This window comes from Podarcis bocagei, assembly GCF_964188305.1.
Source record: "Podarcis bocagei genome assembly, chromosome: 12".
Taxonomy (NCBI): domain Eukaryota; kingdom Metazoa; phylum Chordata; class Lepidosauria; order Squamata; family Lacertidae; genus Podarcis; species Podarcis bocagei.
Window position 1 is genome coordinate 11,450,447 of NC_138137.1, and position 18,677 is coordinate 11,469,123.

Genomic DNA, 18,677 nt, shown 5'->3' on the forward strand with positions numbered 1-18,677 from the left:
GCTATCAGTAGCTCAAACCTTGAAGGCTTTACAAGGATTATCCATGGACAAATTTTATGCAGTATGCTGGCCAATTGGTTGGTTAGCATCTGCCTGTCTTGGGAGACAACGGAGATGTGTGCCATTTATCCAATATCCAATATGAAACTATCTGCAGATACGGCTATTTTGAACAGTAAGGCTTTCCCTATATTCTTTCCTGGTAATGACTCTCTATGATGGCTAAAACAAATTTTACAGGACACTATATGCTGCATAGTTTTTTGTTTGTTTGTTTTGAAATAATTTTTATTAAATATTTTCTTGAATTACAAAAGAACGTGCGATGTCTCTTTTCTTATGCTGGATAGTTGAATAATTCGTATGGCTTAATAAGAATCCTTTATTTATTTAATAAAATATATACACCTCTTGATTATAAACACAACAACCTTCAAAGCAGTTTACTAAAGGATAAAACAATAAAAATTAGGAAGGATTACAACCATACTTCAAAACCTACAAAAGTTAAAATACAGAAATAAATTAAAATTACCTGAACTTTCTAAGCATTAAGGTTAATGCATAATCAGATACCAGTTTGGGGGGCATGCTATGTGTGTGTGTGTATATATTTCTTTTTTGTTGTTGTTAAGATTTTATTGATTTTCCATTTTCAAAACAAATATCCACTATCAATACTAAACATTAGCTTTTCATCCCCCCCCCCCCATTGACTTCCCTCAGCTTCCATTTCTGGTTTATTACATCAAATGATACGTTCTGCTGTTTATATACAATACTATGTTATCACAGTGTTATATTCCTTGTTTTATATAATTGTAAATGTTTATTTCAATCCTGCCAACGAGTCCATGTTTTTTTTGGTGTTTCTGCAAAAATATTGTAATAGGTTCCCATTCTTTTTCAAAGTCCCTGTTGTCCTTTTCTCGCAGTTTGTCTGTTAACTTTGCTAACTCGGCATAGTTCATCCATTTTTGTTGCCATTGTTCTTTAGATGGTACTTCTCCAGCAATTCTAATAGCAATTTTGTGCTATTAGGGTTCTTGCTGCTGTTGTAGCATACATAAATAATGTCCGTTTTTCATTCGGCAGCTCTTGTCCTAAAATACCTAACGAAAAGGCTTCTGGTTTTTAAAGAAATGTTATTTTAAATATACTTTTCAGTTTGTTGTATATCATTTCCCAAAATATTTTGATAATCTTGCACTCCCACCACATATGATAAAATGTACCTTCCCTTTCTTTACACCTCCAACAGTTCTTTTGTTCTGCTTTATACATTTTTGCCAATTTTACTGGCGTGATATACCATCTGCACATATTTTCATGTAATTCTCCTTCAATAATAAACAATCAGTAAATTTCAAATTCACTTTCCACAATCTGATCCAGTCCTCAATATATCAACATGGCGTTTTCCCCATGGACGGATCTTTGGACCCAACCCTATTCGCTCACTCACATCTAGGTCAAATTGTAGGCTAGCATTCAGTATACAAAATATTCTTCAGGGAGCAATCACAGAAGGATGGAGCCATCTTGGTCACTGGTGTTCTGCGTATGGTTGCTGGTTATGGTGACCTCTGGAACTGGAATGGGAGCTCTATCACAAGGAGCACAGAAAAAAAAGAACGAGACACATCTGAGAGCCAAGCGAGAAAGCTTCTTTCTGAATTTTTCACCGGCAAAAGCATAGATGATGGGATTAAGGCAGCAGTGGCTGAAAGCCAGCGATTCGGTGATTTGCATGGTGTAATCTAAAAGCCTCCTTGAGCTGCAGCTCTGAAAGAAATCGGAGAGCCTCAATATCTGCAGAAAAAGTGATATGTGGTATGGAGTCCAGAACAGGAAGAACACAACAACCACTAATAAAATCAGCTTCATGGCTCTTCTTTTCCGGTGATTTTTGCAGGACATCAAGGTTTTTACGATCATCAGGTAGCAGAAACTCATGATGCACAGTGGGAGAAGGAAACCAATGACGTTATATTCTATGTAAGTGAAAATGGGCCAGATTTCCTCAAGGTGTTCTGGATACAGAGAAGTGCATTCTCTACCTATATTTCGGATGAACACGAAATGGGGAGCTGCAAACAAAATGGCCAGGGTCCAGACTGCAAGGCTAGTGAGAGATCCATGTCGGATTGTTCTGGCTTTCATGATGCAAGTTGCCCGGACGATAGCAAAGTACCGATCAATGCTTATGACAGTGATGAAAAACATCCCTCCGTACAAGCCCACGGAATAGAAAGAGGAAACTATCCGACACGAAATGTTCCCGAGTGTCCAACCTTTTACGATGTAAGAAGCCCAAAAGGGAAGAGAAATGACAAAAAGGAGATCACAAATGGCCAAGTTCAGGAGAAATATGTCAGTGACGCTCTTTTGACGCCCACCTTGCACGATGGTCAGAACCACCAGGCCGTTTCCAACCAGCCCTACAGTGAACACAAGGGCATACAGTATTGGCAGAAAGACTTTGCCAAATGCCTGGATGTCTGTTTTCTCGCACATTATGGCCTGCTCTTCATAAAGATACTCAGTGACCACTTCCAGATGGTCCTCAGCCATGATGAATACTTGCCTGAAAAAGGGAAAGGAGAAGCACAGTTAGCCGTGGAAGAGAGAAATAGACTTCTCTCCTGAGGTGGCTGGTGTCCATTGGAATTGGCAGGGAGGCCAACAGTAAGTGGCGCTAGAACCAATGGCAGGCAGAGCTAACTAATTCTGGATTTCATATAATAATAGAGTTGGAGGGGGCCCCGGGAGTCATCTAGTCCAACCCCCTGTCATACAGGAATATGCAGGTTGTTTGTATGGCGATTGAAACTGCGACTTTGGCATCACCAGTACCTAACCAACTAAGCTAACTGGAGAAGGCAGGCAAGTCTTGGTGGATCAGCCTCTGGTGCTCATTTCAAATGCAAAGCAGCTGTGAACCCGACATTAAAGTCCTACAGTTGTGTTAAATCACCTCTTCACATTTTAAGTAACATGTTTGTTTTTGTCATGTGGCCCGAATGACTAAGCCACTTCTGGTGAACCAGAGCAGTGCACGGAAATGCCATTTACCTTCCTGCCAAAGCAGTATCTATTTACGTGCTTTCGAACTGTTAGGTTGGCAGGAGCAGGGACTGAGCAATGGGAGCTCACCCCGTCGCGGGGATTCAAACCGCCGACCTTCTGATCGGCAAGTCCTAGGCTCTGTGGTTTAACCCACAGCGCCACCCGTGTCCCAGTTCCCTTAATTCTTTGGGCAAAACCCTGTGCATTAAATGTTGCCGCATGCCACCATTTTGAGGGTTTTTGTTTTTTAATGTCTGCATTATTGTTTACAGTTAACTTCCTAAAAATTTTGTGCTATTTCTAGATAGACCCAGATTACCAGAACATAAATTAACTGTGGAAGCACTTTCCCAAGTGCTAGTTGGGGAAATAACATGTGCCCCTTTTGTCCATGCAAAGTTGAGATTGCCTGTGAGGCTCGCAAGTCTTTTGCCAGAGAGCCACACTAAGGATTATGGGGCTCTGTGGCAGAACTTCTCATTCCTTTTTCTACATCACAACCCCCGTGTTGTGGTACCAATTGGGCCTTGTGGTGGCAGCTCTTTACCAAGAGAAAAAAGAAGACATGGCAGATCCAATCATGGATGTCTTGTTATTTGACATATTCACAGGTATTAAAATGTTTGCGTTTGTTCAGTCTCCAGACTACCATATGTACATTTGTGCCATTTAAGTGGACTCCCAAGGTAACTATCATTTTCTCTGAAAAGGTAAAATTTGATTCTTTTCTATGATAGGTCACCCTGGATGGAATCTGTCAAAAGGTGATTCAAGCCAATTTTCCAGTAGACAGCAGAAACATTTTGAAATATACTCGTAGTCAAGAGTGGATTTCATGCTCTTTATTCAGCTCATAGTGGTGAGGAGGAATGGCAGTTCCCCCAGAATGTCTGCTTTATATACATTATTTACACAATGGGCCCCACGTGACTGGCTAATTCCGGGATTCTCCTGTAGGCCAATCTGGTTGTGGATTCACTTCCACCTGGAGCTGGATTGGGTGGCTCCTGTGGACGAATCCAGTGGCGTAGCGTGGGGGGTGCCAGGGGTGCCAGCCGCACCGGGCGCAACATCTGGGGGGGCGCGAGTCCAGAGGGAAGGGACAAGTTCCTCCGCCGGGCTCCCCGCCGCCACCGCCAGCCTTGCGCCCTAGCGCGCGCGCGCCCCCCGCCGCCGCTGCGGCTGCGCTCCACTCACTGCTCACAGGAGGAGCAGCCACTGCAGCAGTGCCGACGCCGCCACCGACACCTGGCTGGCACGGGCAGCCTCCGCACCCCGCCAACGCCGCCATCCCCTCGGCCCAGCCACAGGCGGCGGCTGCTTCTGCCGACTGGGAGGGAGGAGAGCTCCGAGGGGCCTCGCCGTGCCCTGCGCTCCCCAAAACCCTCCGAGAGGAAGCCGGCGGGCGGGCGAGGGTCTCCTGGCAGAAGGGAGCGCCGCTGGCTCCGGCTCTCAGCGCAAGTCTCAGCCGCGGGGGGGGGGGCGAGGACGGAGCACGGCTGGAAGCCCCCGGACCCGGCCGGGAGGAGGAGAGGCGCTCGCCAAGCCCGGATCTGGAGCTCCACCTACAGCCCAAGGAGAGGAGGGGGCGGGGAGGCGCCCGAGGGGAGGGGGCTTTGGCTGCCTCGGCCCGTGGGGGCTCCGCAAATAATAAATTTAATAAATTCCTGCTGAGCCTTTGGGGGGGGGTCCTTGGCTCCTTCGCTCGCCCCCAGCCCGAGTGGCGTAGCGTGGGGGGGTGCAGAGGGCCGGGCGCAACATCTGGGGGGGGGCGCTCGCACTCGAGTGCTAAAATCCACGGGTTAGGGGGCGCAAATTACTTGCCTTGCCCCGGGTGCTGACAACCCACGCTACGCCACTGGACGAATCAGACTGCTGCATTCTGAATCCTATTGTTCTAGGACCAATCAGACCGCTGCATTCTGAATCCTATTTTTCTAGGACCAATCAGACCGCTGCATTCTGAATCCTATTGTTCTAGGACCAATCAGACTGCTGCATTCTGAATCCTATTGTTCTAGGACCAATCAGACTGCTGCATTTTGGATCCAATTCAACTCAGTACATAACACATTTCATCAGCCTAAAGTGGTTTCAACTCAGTACATAACATGCAGCATGACCAAGACTTGGCGAAGGTGTGTGTGTGTGTTCCTTTTGCAATCCCAGGGTGATATGGGGCTGCAGTCCTACACACACTGAATTTGAAATAAGGCCGTTTAAATCTGTAAAAGGAACTTTGAGTAAACATTGACAGATGCTTGTCATTTTACAGTGGAAAAACCAAGTACAGCAGAACCCTGGAAGCCAGTGAGACGAAGGAAACGACTGGAAAAACAATGTGCAAGTGGAACGAGGTTTAGTGGAGAAACAGTTTTTGGATAAAGCTAGAAGCTGTTAAGTCTGGAGGCATCCTTAGATGTTACAAGAAGAGAGAAAAGCCTGTCTTGCGTTTCATATGATGCGCAGTTGCAGCCTCAGCCAGTGGCGTAGCGTGGGGGGGTGCAGGGGGGGCCGGCCGCACCGGGCGCAACATCTGGGGGTTAGGGTTAGGGGGCGCAAATCCACGGGTTAGGGGGCGCAAATCCACGGGTTAGGGGGCGCAAATTACTTGCCTTGCCCCGGGTGCTGACAACCCACGCTACGCCACTGGCCTCAGCTATCAGAAGCCTGGGAAACCCTTTGGTGCCCTCTTCTCTGAGGTTCACTCATATTCATTGAAAAGCAGCTCCTCTGCCACAATACGGAAACCTCAGCAGTCACATTTTGATAGTTCCCACTCATGGTGTTAGTTTCAAGCCAGACCTGATAACCAGACATTAGGTCGCTGTAAGGTAGTGGTTCTCAAAGGGTGTGGCAGGCGAGGGTTGATGGCAAGGGTGGCAGGAAGATTCAAGAACAAGAAACAGGCAAACATTTCAGTGTTTTACACAGACAGACAGACAGACAGACAGACAGACAGACACACACACACACAGAGAGAGAGAGAGAGAGAGAGAGAGAGAGAGAGAGAATGTGGGTTGATAGCTTTTCAAAATACAGTGGTACCTCAGGTTACAGACACTTCAGGTTACAGACGCTTCAGTTTACAGACTCCACTAACCCAGAAATAGTACCTCGGGTTAAGAACTTTGCTTCAGGATGAGAACAGAAATTGCACGGCGGTGGCAGCGGGAGGCCCCATTAGCTAAAGTGGTGCCTCAGGTTAAGAACAGTTTCAGGTTAAGAACGGACCTCTGGAACGAATTAAGTTCTTATCCCGAGGTACCACTGTAGCTTTTTTGACAAATATGAAAGATCAGGAAAGGCTTCTTTGTGTTGTTGAGGAGATGAGAGTTTGTCTCCAATGAAACCAAATATAAATGAGATCACCCATACCTCTCATTGAGTTTGTATATAGCCATTTATTATAGTAATTTTATTATTTGTACCCTACCCATCCGACTGGGTTGCCCCAGCCACTCTGGGCGGCTTCCAACATGTATAAAAAGACAATAAAACATTAAACATTTTAAAAGTTTCCCTCTACAGGGCTGCCTTCAGGTGTCTTCCAAAGCTTGTATCTCCTTGTCTCAGGAGTCACATAACTCCATACCATCCAACATTTCTCTCATGAAAATAGGGGTGTCCTAAGGAAAAGCAGGACATTCCGGGGTCAAATCAGAAATTGGAATGGCTTCTGTAAATCTGGGACTGTCGCTGGAAAACAGGGGCACTTGGAGTGTCTGGACTTAAGGTACATATGTAAGAGGATTGTTTATCATTATATTTTGGGAACGATTCCTGTTCTTATGTAGCTGCATTTTTTATACTACCTGGATGTCCCATGATCATATTTCCGTGTTATAAATCAAGCACTGCAAGAAATAGTTTCTTATCATTTTCCAATGGGTCTTTTCTCAATAGAAAACTTGGTGTGGCATGAGCAAATTTTTATTTTGAAAGGGTGACCCGGGGAATTTTTTGTTTTGTTTTGTTTGAGAAGCACTGCTGTAACCTGTTAATCCAGCCTTTCTCAACCTGTGGGTCCCCAGATGTTGTTGAACTACAACTCCCATCACCCCTAGCTAGCAAGGTCAGAGCTCAGGGATGATGGGAGTTGTAGTCCAACAACATCTGGGGACCCACAGGTTGAGAACCGCTGCTGGTTAATCCTTAGTTCCCCTCCTCGGCTACTCCTTTTGCACAGAAGCAACCTGCTGTTATCTTATCCTGCTGGCCCAGGCAAGGATGGTTGCAGAAGCCCAGAGACAACAGGATGAGGCTTCCCACACAGATGGGGCAAGAAGACAGGTGGAAGTGGTAATGCTGCAAAAGACCTGCATCTGCTGACCTTTGCGGGAAGAAGATGCATATTGCGCTGAGCTCGCTTTCGTGGTGCTTCCGTCCCTCTCTCTTCCCACACAGCAAATGCCACCTCTGCCCCTCTCGTCCCCTCTTGCCCACAGGGGACAGTCCTTGTCCTCTTTTGTGTGTCCCCTGCCTTCTCTCAGTATAAATTGGGGTGAGGAGGAAAAAGGAACACGGAGTATTGGAGGGTTGGATGCACAGGAAAACCACACCGTGTTGAAACACCCAAGACTTTGAAAAACATTTAATGGGAATTAAATGTTTCACCATACATTTGAAGCACCGTATTTTTCGCTCCATGAGACGCACCCGACCATAAGACGCACCTAGTTTTTAGAGGAGGAAAACAAGAAAAAAAATACTCTGAACGAAACAGTGGATGTATGATTTTTGTGGTTCATGCTGTGGCCACAGACATGTGATTTGACGGTGAGTTTGGGGTAGCCCAATGCAAAAATCCTGAGAATCCATGTGGATCTGTGCTTTGTAACCACGTTTTTGCGCCCTATTTTTTTTAAAAAAAGCATGATCTGCTTTTTGCCCCTGGACAATTCGGCTCCAGGGACCACGCATTTGCGCCATAAGCGCACAGACATTTCCTTTACTTTTTAGGAAGAAAACAGTGCGTCTTATGGAGCGAAAAATACGGTACCTTGAAAACACACGACTCTCTCTTAATGCCCCACCCCACCCCCATCCCAAAGAATCCTGGGAACTTGGAAAAGCATAGAGCTACTCTTCCCAGTACCCGCCGTAACAAATGACAGTTCCAGGATTCCTTGGGAGAAGTCATGTGCTTTGAATGCACTTTAAATGTATGGTCTTTGCAAAAGCTCTTTGCAAAAGCCCTCTTCACATGTGTAGCTGATGCATCAAGGGCATAGCTAGGCCCTGCTGCTGACCCCACACCAAAGGTATGCACACTTTTGAGTCTTGCCTTGACCCCACGATGTCTGTTCCGAGAGAGGACCATCTGGAAGGAGAGACTATGCGCATCAACTCCTCTCCCACATGCTCTTCTCAATGTGCGTGGCGTACGAGCATTTTGAGGGCAGGGGAGAATGGGCACTGCCCGGCTCTGCCCTCAATGTGTATAGCATATGTTGGGGTAAGGCCTTTGGGGTACGTAGCTAAGTCACAGAGCACAGGTTTGAGCCCCGGCGTCTCCAGATAGGACTGAGGGGAAACCCTGGAGAGAGACTGCCAACGAGGGCTGCCATATTTCAAAAAGTAAAATTTCTGACACTGCCAACCACCAAAATTGTTGAAGGTATTTTTTAATAAACCTACCCAAACTGTTGAGCTTCATTTGGGAACAAACCCAAATTATTGGGTGATTTTAAGCTTTTGGAGCTGCCTTTTTCCAGCACATTGCCATACATCTGGGTTTTCCCTGACATTTTGCCGGTTCGGCAAAATTCCTTCTCGACACCATTTTTACAACCAAAAACCAGGACATGTCATGAATTTTTGTGACATAGCGCAAGCCTATGGAAGTGAGAGCTGGACCATAAAGAAGGCTGATCGCCGAAGAATTGATGCTTTTGAATTATGGTGCTGGGGGAGACTCTTGAGAGTCCCATGGACTGCAAGAAGATCAAACCTGTCCATTCTGAAGGAAATCAGCCCTGAGTGCTCACTGGAAGGACAGATCCTGAAGCTGAGGCTCCAATACTTTGGCCACCTCATGAGAAGAGAAGACTCCCTGGAAAAGACCCCGATGTTGGGAAAGATGGAGGACACAAGGAGAAGGGGACGACAGAGGACAAGGTGGCTAGACAGTGTTCTCGAAGCTACCAGCATGAGTTTGACCAAACTGCAGGAGGCAGTGGAAGACAGGAGTCCCTGGCGTGCTCTGGTCCATGGGGTCACGAAGAGTTGGACATGACTAAATGACTAAACAGCAACAACAGGGCAAGCCTACTGCCAACCAGTGTAGATAAGAGTGAGACTGGGCCTGTAAGGCAGCTTACTATGGGTAGAGATCCTATAGGTCAGGCCAACATGGGAACCTGCAGATGTTGTTGGGCTCCCATCAGATCCAACCATCAGGTTCGGGGGTGATGGGAGCTCTGGTCTAACAACAACAAGGCTACACTTTCTCTAGATCCAGAGAAAAAGCTTCCTTCTTCACCCCCAAGTCAGTCCTTTTATCAGCCTTTTGAGGACAGGGAACCGTGTCACAGCAATCATGCTTTCCCCACTTCACCCATTAATTGCACAGCTAAGCAAAAGACCATCTCTCTGACTACGATGGCTGCTGGATCTTTCTTGAAAGCAAAAGAAAGGGGCTGGAGGCCCTTTGATGGAACTGATAGATTGCCAGCAACAGCTCAATCATGACTGCTGTTTGGAAAAGTCAATTGTTACGAGAGATTGAAAGCTTCACTTCCCGTGGTGGGCTCATTTATTGGTTTTTATTAAAATAAGTGACACAAAAAGTGGAAGAGTATACAAACGCCACAAGCCACAATACAATATCCTGTTTCTTTCAAGCTACCTTCGGTTCTCAAAAAGGTACACCCCATCTCCAGCCTGTCACAAGCATCTACTGTTAAATAGTTATTCGGAGCCAGTCATTAACATGTATGATCTAGCTGAGATTCCTGCACTGCAGTTGGTTGGACCAGATGAGCGTTGGCATTCCTTCCCAAGTCTGCAATTCTATGATTATTTCATTGGCCTGCATCTAAGGATGCTTCCAGATGGGACTTAACGCTGAAGACAGATTGCTGGGATTTCGCAAATGGGTAATGCGCAAGACAAGACAAGAGAAAACCTGTCCCAAGTGGTGTTTATAGGAAGGCCGTAATACTAAACAATTTTCAGCCACAGCTAAGGAACTATGATTACCTGGTTATACCTTAACACCAAGAGAATGTAATACAGTGGTACCTCTGGTTACGTACTTAATTTGTTCCAGAGGTCTGTTCTTAACCTAAAACTGTTCTTAACCTGAAGCATCACTTTAGCTAATGGGGCCTCCCGCTGCTGCTGCGACACCGTCGTGCGATTTCTGTTCTCATCTTGAAGCAAAGTTCTTAACCCGAGGTATTATTTCTGGGTTAGCGGAGTCTGTAACCTGAAGCGTATGTAACCTGAAGCGTATGTAACCCGAGGCACCACTGTACTAAGATAAATTGTCATGTTAAAGATGATCTGTAGATGGTTCTGATCCATAGGTGGTATCTGAGACCACGGAAAAAGGACAGGGTTTATAGGGTTGATAATTTTGGTGGGCAAAGGGGTGCTGTGATCAACATGGACTTTTACATTGCCCCAAATTTTCGAACAATTGAGATTTTGTAATCAATGCAGGGAATTCCAGTTTGTAGGGCTGCCATCTGCTGCCCACTTGCCTGGGAGGGAGTCCCACTGAACTCAGTTGGAATTACTTCCGAGCAGACATGCACAGGATCACATTGCTAGAAGAGATTTGCTTAATTTTGCTTAATTTGATTCATATGATTTCCGATTAGGACGATGAAGAATCTCCTAATGGCTGCAAAAATTTGAGTCCCAGGAAGTGATTGTTAAACACTGTTTCCATACAGAAAAAGTTCTTGGAAGAAGCCTAGCAAACTACAGAAATAGGAACACTGCCCTATATAGTGGTACCTCGGGTTAAGTACTTAAATACGTTCCGGAGGTCTGTTCTTAACCTGAAACTGTTCTTAACCTGAAGCACCACTTTAGCTAATGGGGCCTCCAGCTGCTGCCGCGCCACCGGAGCACGATTTCTGTTCTCATCCTGAAGCAAAGTTCTTAACCCGAGGTACTATTTCTGGGTTAGCAGAGTCTGTAACCTGAAGCGTAGGTAACCTGAGGTACCACTGTATTAGAGATGCTTTAGAAAAGGAGATATCCAATGACCAATGTCAGTCAAACCCACATAGAACCACTAAAATCAGAATACTAGTTAAGTCCATTGATTTGAATTGGTCTGCTCTTAGCATGACTAATGGTGGCTTATCACCCCAGAGTTGTAGCTGTAATAATATAGTTTAGCGTACAACCACAGGTTGTAAAACAGATTATCTTCCACACCTGAACCCTGCAAAAATCAGAATACAACTCCCTTCACATCAGCTGGGATTCCACCCTGCTTGGGTTTTTCAGTGCAAATCATTCTTGATTCTAGAGACTTTGGGCAAGATAAGGGAGGTTTGAAAAGCATTCTTTCCAATGCTTTTAGGGTATTCAAATATTCACAACCGTGAAGTATTCACAACCGTGCCAAAGCATGTTTAAGTGTCAAATGACACATTGTGCTAATTGCATAAAAACAATTACTGTGTGCAGTTTTTTAAAATGTCTACAACCACCACAGGGTGGGTTGGGCAGGATTAGACTCACCACCACCCCACAGTCCCAACAACAATCTCTCCTTGGAGGGGCTATTAGCCTCAGGAAAGAGTATTCCATTGGCGACAATGGAAAGGCAAGCATAATCTTAATTGTGCAACCTTCTACATGCCTAATCATAAGTAAATATAATAATATAAAGTTGAGGTCATTTTAATCTGTTTCGGTAGTTTAACTTTTGCATGCTTTAAAGTATGGCTGTAGATTTGTCTCGATTTTATTATCTTTCTGCAAACTTTGAGGTGTTTTTTCCTCTTCTTCTTGTCAGTTAAAGAAGCTAATGGATTTTGTACACGGCATTGGCTTGTTAATGAAATATCTGTTTTAAATTGCTACATTCAATCATGCTGAAGACAACACATGGTGTAGAAGTGAAATACATTGTGTGGAGGTACTATCTCACATGGGGCAACTGAAGAATGGAGGGGGGAGAATTCAGTGAGTAGGGAAAGACATGGACAGGAAAATTGTAGCAATAAACAATAATAACATTATTATTATTATTATATATTTAGTTATTTATACCCAACCTTTTCCGTATCAGAGACTCAAGATGCCTTACAGATAAAATAAGAATAGCTAAAAACATAGGAAGAGGTGTTAGTAAAGCAGGAATGGATAGAAATTGAGAGAGAGGAAAGCAGCAGTTTTAAACAAAGGTTTGATTGTTTTTGAAATGGTGTCTTAGGTTAGTTCACATTTGTGTGAACTGAATCAAATTTCTCCCGATTCCAAAATCTGATACATGCTTACCTAAGCTGAGAGTAAGTCCAGTTGAGCTCTTGGGGCTAACTTTTGAGCAGGCATACACAGGATTCTGCTGTTAATATAATTTTAAAAAACAAACAAACATGATTTCAAGGTTTAGCCTTGGAAGGACTTCTACTGCAGCTCCTTCCACACTAACAGCAGTGGATATTTCCATGCCGTAGACTGGAAGTGATGTTTCAACTCCACTATTTTGGCACTGTTGACATCTCTGTGGCAAACAATCTGATTTTCTGATTGCTTGTACAATGAGACAACCCCCTCCGCTTTGAAGATTAAAATGGAATATATATATATATATATATATATATATATATATATATATATATATATATACACACATATACACAAAACAAAGAAAATATGTTTCACGCTGCAGCCAAATCTCGCATATGATGAATCTAACACATCCTTAATCAGTTGTCGGCCTTCATATTTACTTTCGTAGCTGTTGGTTGAGAAGGAGATCAAAATTACACGAGCTAATATTGTGAACTAGAATGGCCAGGTAAAAAGGACATTGGCTCTTGCACCTTTAATAGTAGTTTGTCATGCAAAGTAGCCTATTGAAATGCCCTCTCCTATACAACTATTAAAGGTGCAGGAGTTCTATGGCCCTTCAGATATTGTATGGTGCTTCTTGTTCTTACCTTAATAGGCTCTGTCTTGCTTTAAATGAAAATGTGCTCAAATCTGATCAGGGTGATTGCTCCCTCTTCTGCCTTAGACTGATGCAGTCAGAGCATAGACTGCAGATGCTGCAACTGTTTCCTCAATTGAAACCCAGCTCTGCAAGGGAAATGAACTGCTTCTTCCGAGAAGATCTTGCATAGGCTGACCAGGACTGCATGCATGTTTAACTGGGCTCTTGCTGGGCTGGAAAAAAAAATATGGGGTGGGATTATGACATGAACACCCACCAGATTCTGAGATGAATGAATCATGTGACATAAAGAGTGTCCCCTGGAAAATTAATTTCCCCAGCGTGCCATGGACTTGACTCCCAACAATAATTTCTCATTTGTTTTGTTTTGTAACGTTTATGTCATGTTGTGTTGCAAGCATGCCTCTGCTCCACTCTGAAAGGAAGGACAGGGTATAAAAACTTTTAAATAAATAAATGTTGTTTTAGATAGATAGATACAGTGGGTTTCCCCCCCCCCTAAAAAATGTTCAGGGGTACTCTCATTTTGACTCAAGAAAATTACCATTTTATAGTTCAAATCGAGGGAAATAAATACAGTAAGCGGACAAAAGTACAAAGAACATGCATTGCCTCATATTACACAGCTGACAGCTGACAGTAACTTCCACATTGGCATGAGGTTGTGTGCACTAACGTCTTCCCGATAATGGCTTGCTGTTGGTATCTGTCGCCAGCCCTCCAATGCAGATGTCATAAGAGAAACCATGATCAGAAAGGGGGATTAAAGAATGACACTGTCTATATTCGTATCTGCTTTATATTCTGTATTGAGTAAGTATATGTATGCTATCAGAGAATGTCGTTTTCTGAGAAATAATGTACCTTTGACTTCAAGAATGAATCTTTTTACTTGTACCTCTTCATTTCTATCTTTTTAAAGGATGTATCTTTAAGAATGACTTCAAGAATGTATCTTTAAGAAAGTATTTTTTTACTTGTATTTTAAAGAATGTATCTTTTAGAACATGGGTAGGCAAACTATGGCCCGGGGGCCGGATCCAGCCCAATCACCTTCTTAAGCCAGGCCACAGACGGTCCGGGAATCAGCATGTTTTTACAGGAGTAGAATGTGTGCTTTTATTTCAAATGCATCTCCGGGTTATTTGTGGGGCATAGGAATTCGTTCATTTTTCTCTCTCTTCAAAATATAGTCCGGCCCCCCACAAGGTCTGAGGGACTGTGGACTGGCCCCCTGCTGAAAAAGTTTGCTGACTCCTGTTTTAGAATGCATCTTTTTACTTGTATTTCTTTACCTTGTATCGCTCCTTAAAATGTAACTAAAGAACGTAACTCTTGTCTTTGTATCGCTGTATAGTTTAATGCCCTCATATCCTGTATTCCCTGTTTTATGCCTCTGTATTACTACATTAGGGTATAACCAATCTGTGAATATTATTGTCTGCTACTCACAAACTGTCAAACTCACAAACTGTCAAACCTTGTAGCACCACAGCGCCACCTACTGAGTCTACAAATGAACCCAAGAATACACACAAAATGCAAACATAAACCAAGTTTAATTAATAAAAGTATGCAGAACAGAACTTCACAGCACCACTGATAACCATTTCCCAAAAATCCAGTCAATCATGTAATCTGCATGCTGATCACCCCAGAACCTCCAGTATTCTTTCCTGTAAATAAAGGAAAAACAGAACTATTAGCCAAGATCTGCTGAAAAGGAAAAACAGCTCAACACTTTGTGCTCCCAATCTCAAACTAACGACATCTCCATTAGCACCACTCAAGATCTTACAACAGGGGTCAGCAAACGTTTTCAGCAGGGGGCTGGTCCACTGTCCCTCATACCTTGTGGGGGGCCGGACTATATTTTTTTTGGGGGGGGGATGAGCGAATTCCTATGCCCCACAAATAACCCAGAGATGCATTTTAAATAAAAGCACACATTCTACTCATGTAAAAACTCGCTGATTCCAGGACCGACCGCAGGCCGGATTTAGAAGGTGATTGGGCCAGATCCGGCCCCCGGGCCTTAGTTTGCCTACCCATGTTCTAAAAGATACATTCTTTAAAATACTTTCTTAAAGATACATTCTTGAAGGCAGACAGCAGGCTACAGCTTGCGGTTTATTTATTCTTTTATTTCATACCATTTATATTTAGGTGACCACCCATGTACACGTGTTCAATATGTGTGCAACTGTGGACACGCACATAACTCAGAAGTGACTGATAAATGTCAAAAACGTCACCCAGAGGGGCAGAGCAGGGTGGGGGCAGAACAGAGGGTTGGGGGGCTTTCCCAACGGGGTTTCAAATACACACAATTTCATTGATGCACGTGGTGCCTCAAAATGTAACGTTAATGGCGGGTTGCCTGTACTGCTTTTAAATCCACGTCTTTGTGCTTTGCAAAAAAACACACACAAAAGAATAAAATTATCAGTAAAAGCAGTTTAAAACAACTATTTAATTAAAAGAAATAAGAATTAAGGATCAACCAAAAACAGATTTAAAAACACACAGCAACATTATGGAAGAGGGCTACCAAGATGATCAAGGGTCAGGGTCTGGAAACCAAGCCTTATGAGGAATGGTTGAAGGAGTTGGGTATGTTTAGCCTAGTTAAAGCTATGGTTTTCTCAGTAGTGATGTATGGAAGTGAGAGCTGGACCATAAAGAAGGCTGATCACCGAAGAATGGATGCTTTTGAATTATGGTGCTGGAGGAGACTCTTGAGAGTCCCGTGGACTGCAAGAAGAACAAACCTATCCATTCTTAAGGAAATCAGCCCTGAGTGCTCACTGGAAGGACAGATCCTGAAGCTGAGGCTCCAAGACTTTGGCCACTTCATGAGAAGAGAAGACTCCCTGGAAAAGACCCTGATGTTGGGAAAGATGGAGGGCACAAGGAGAAGGGGACGACAGAGGACAAGATGGTGGGACAGTGTTCTCGAAGCTACAAACATGAAGAAGTGTGCATGCACACGAAAGCTCATACCAAGAACTAACTTAGTTGGTCTTTAAGGTGCTACTGGAAGGAATTTTTTTTATTTTGACTACAAACATGAGTTTGACCAAACTGCGGGAGGCAGTGGAAGACAGGAGTGCCTGGCGTGCTCTGGTCCATGGGGTCACGAAGAATTGGACACGACTAAACAACAAGAAGCCTGGGAAATAGGCTAAACTCGTGTGTAGCCTGGGGATTTCTTTTCAGTACCAGAATTAGGCTCCAAGTTCTTTCCCAAATCCAATTGTTTTTCCTAAGCTTTTATAATGTGCTTTCATCTATGAAAACTAGATGAAATTCAGCCTATGGAGATGCGTGACTGTACACCTTTTCCCTAGCTCCGCGGTAATGAGCTAACCACCCGCCTTCCTTTCTGTAACCGGGCTCTTTCGTCATCTCCAAGCGACGTGCTTGGGATGATGGGAGTTGCAGTCTGACAAGATCTGGCGACCCAAACCCTTTCATAGCATACAGTACTGTATATCGAAGCAGAATTGACAGAGAGGAGCTGAAAACGGCCAAGATCCTTAGCAATTTTTTGGTTTAATTCCAGATCTTAGTAATTTTTAAGTTTAATTCCTGGATCCTCAATCATTTTTAGGTTTAATTCTAGGATCCTTAATAAAGTTTAGGTTCAATTCCTAGATCCTTAGTAATCTTTAGGTTCAATTCCATCAGCATCTGCCGTTAGAGTCTTAAATGAACCACCTGCCCTGTTCCAGGCAAACGCGAAGCAGGAAACAAGTTGGAACTCTTCAGTGGTAAGAAAACTAGGCAGGTTGCTAAGATCGGGCTGCTCATCATAGGTATTTAAAACACCGTTATAAATTCCCCACCAAGCCTCGGCTGTGCTGCAAAGGGATTAAAACCCCAAATACATTTTGTCTGCGGAGTTGCGGTGATCATGGAAACCAGCTTGGTACCTAGAAATAGAATTTATTTATATAAAGCACGTGTCAAGAAAATAAACACCACCAAATACTTTTATTGGGGAGATTACATATAAAAATAAGTATAATCTGTGCAATTATTATGATTTTTAAAAGTGCAGAAATACATTTAGAATTAAGAGAAAATGTGGTTATGTATGTATGTGTTTATGTATGCACTCATCAGCCTGGGGATTTGTTTCCAGTGCCAAAATCGGGCTCCCACAAAAGGGTGGGCTCGGTGACCCTCGGGATCCTGTCCAATTCTGCAGTTCCGATTCTAGGATTCTATAAAGTGAGTTTAAAAAAGGCACCGGCGCGCTGCTGGCTGCAAACCCTGCTTCCTTCACCCTTTTTCATTTCATTTCATTTCATTTTTCTTTTCTTTTTTGTAGGGGGGCTGCCGGTTGCAAACCCTCCTTCCTCTGCTTCGAGGCTGGGCGCCCGTGTGCCAGGCGACGCTTTAGCCGCTTGTCCTGCGCGCGGGGTTGGACTAGATGACCCCGGGAGTTCCCCCTTCCAAGCCTCCGCCGCGCTCTCCGTGATCACCGCTCTTTGGCGCGCGGTCCTTTGGCCTTGGGGGCGGGGCGCCGGGCGAAGCCCCGCCTCCCCTTCACGTGGCCAGGCTCCTCCCCTCGCCTCGGATTGGTCGGGCGTCGGAGGCGTCGGCGCGGCTGGGGCCCGGCGGCGAGCTGCGTGGGATGCCCTCGGCTGCGGGGCCCGAGGCGGAGCTGAGGAGAAGTTGGCCGGGGGCCCGAGAGGCCATGGCGGTCAGTGGGGGACGGGGGGCACCCCTTACTCAAACGGGGGGAGGGCTGGGCTGGGCTAGCCGGCATCCCACCCCCCGGCCCGGCGCCTCTGCCGGGTGGTGGTTTGGCTTGCTCCCGAGTAAGCACGGGCAGAGTGGCAGCCCCTCACAGCTTGGGTGGGAGGGGGCCCGCTTCTGGTCTCTAGGTGGGTGGGTGGGACTCGGGACAAGAGCCCTTCTTATTTATTAAACTTGTATACCTGAGGAGGGGTTGGAGGGGTTGTATGGGGGTGGGGGGCCGCTTCTGGTCTCTGGCTGGGGGGAGGTGGGACTCGGGACAGGAGCCTTTCTCATTTATTTATTAAACTTGTAAACCTGGGGGTGTAGGAGGGTAGGGGGTATAGGGAGTGGGGGTATAGGGGCGTGGGGTAGGGGTTCGTTGAGGGTGGCGTGTATGGGGTGGTGGGTGACCGCTTCTGGTCTCTAGCTGGCTGGCTGGGACTCTGGAGTGGAGCCTTTCTTCATTTTTTTAATTATTGAATTTGTATACCGCCCCTCGGTTTAAAGATCTTGAGGCGGTCCACGAAGTAGAGAACGAAACCAATAATAATAATAATAATAATAATAATAATAATAATAATAATAATAAGTTTATTTATACCCCGCCCTCCCCAGCCAAGACTGGGCTCAGGGCGGCTAACACCAAATATAAAAAACAATTGATTGAAATACAGCTTAAAAACAAGGTTAAAATACTGTACAACATCAAAAC

At 44.8% G+C, this 18,677-nt stretch overlaps 2 protein-coding genes across 5 annotated transcripts in view; one reads left to right on the forward strand and one right to left on the reverse strand.

Annotated features, from left to right (window-relative positions):
• On the reverse strand, positions 1 to 17,532 carry LOC308570127 (CX3C chemokine receptor 1-like). 2 transcript variants are annotated; one of them, XM_081164867.1, is made up of 3 exons: positions 13,203 to 13,530; positions 12,538 to 12,604; positions 1 to 2,587 (listed from the first exon to the last, which is right to left on the reverse strand). In XM_081164867.1, exon 3 carries the CDS (start codon positions 2,572 to 2,574, stop codon positions 1,522 to 1,524), a length of 1,053 nt encoding a protein of 350 aa, XP_081020993.1. In that variant the 5' UTR covers positions 2,575 to 2,587; positions 12,538 to 12,604; positions 13,203 to 13,530; the 3' UTR covers positions 1 to 1,521. The 2 variants fall into 2 exon arrangements, with proteins under 2 accessions (XP_081020993.1, XP_081020992.1); XM_081164866.1 differs by lacking the exon at positions 12,538 to 12,604 and adding an exon at positions 17,338 to 17,532 and having other exon boundaries at positions 284 to 2,587; positions 13,203 to 13,428.
• SLC25A38 (solute carrier family 25 member 38) overlaps positions 16,873 to 18,677 on the forward strand; it is a 13,641-nt gene continuing 11,836 nt past the window's right edge. The window contains exon 1 of one of the 3 annotated variants that reach the window (XM_081164903.1): positions 16,873 to 16,989. Coding sequence is in view for 1 of the 3 variants with exons in the window: in XM_081164902.1 (XP_081021028.1) it covers positions 17,859 to 17,927 (69 nt within the window). In the remaining 2 variants the exon portion in view is untranslated. Of the gene's footprint in view, positions 16,990 to 17,788; positions 17,928 to 18,032; positions 18,116 to 18,677 lie in introns of those variants that run through there. The other 2 variants (XM_081164902.1, XM_081164904.1) reach the window with 2 other exon arrangements.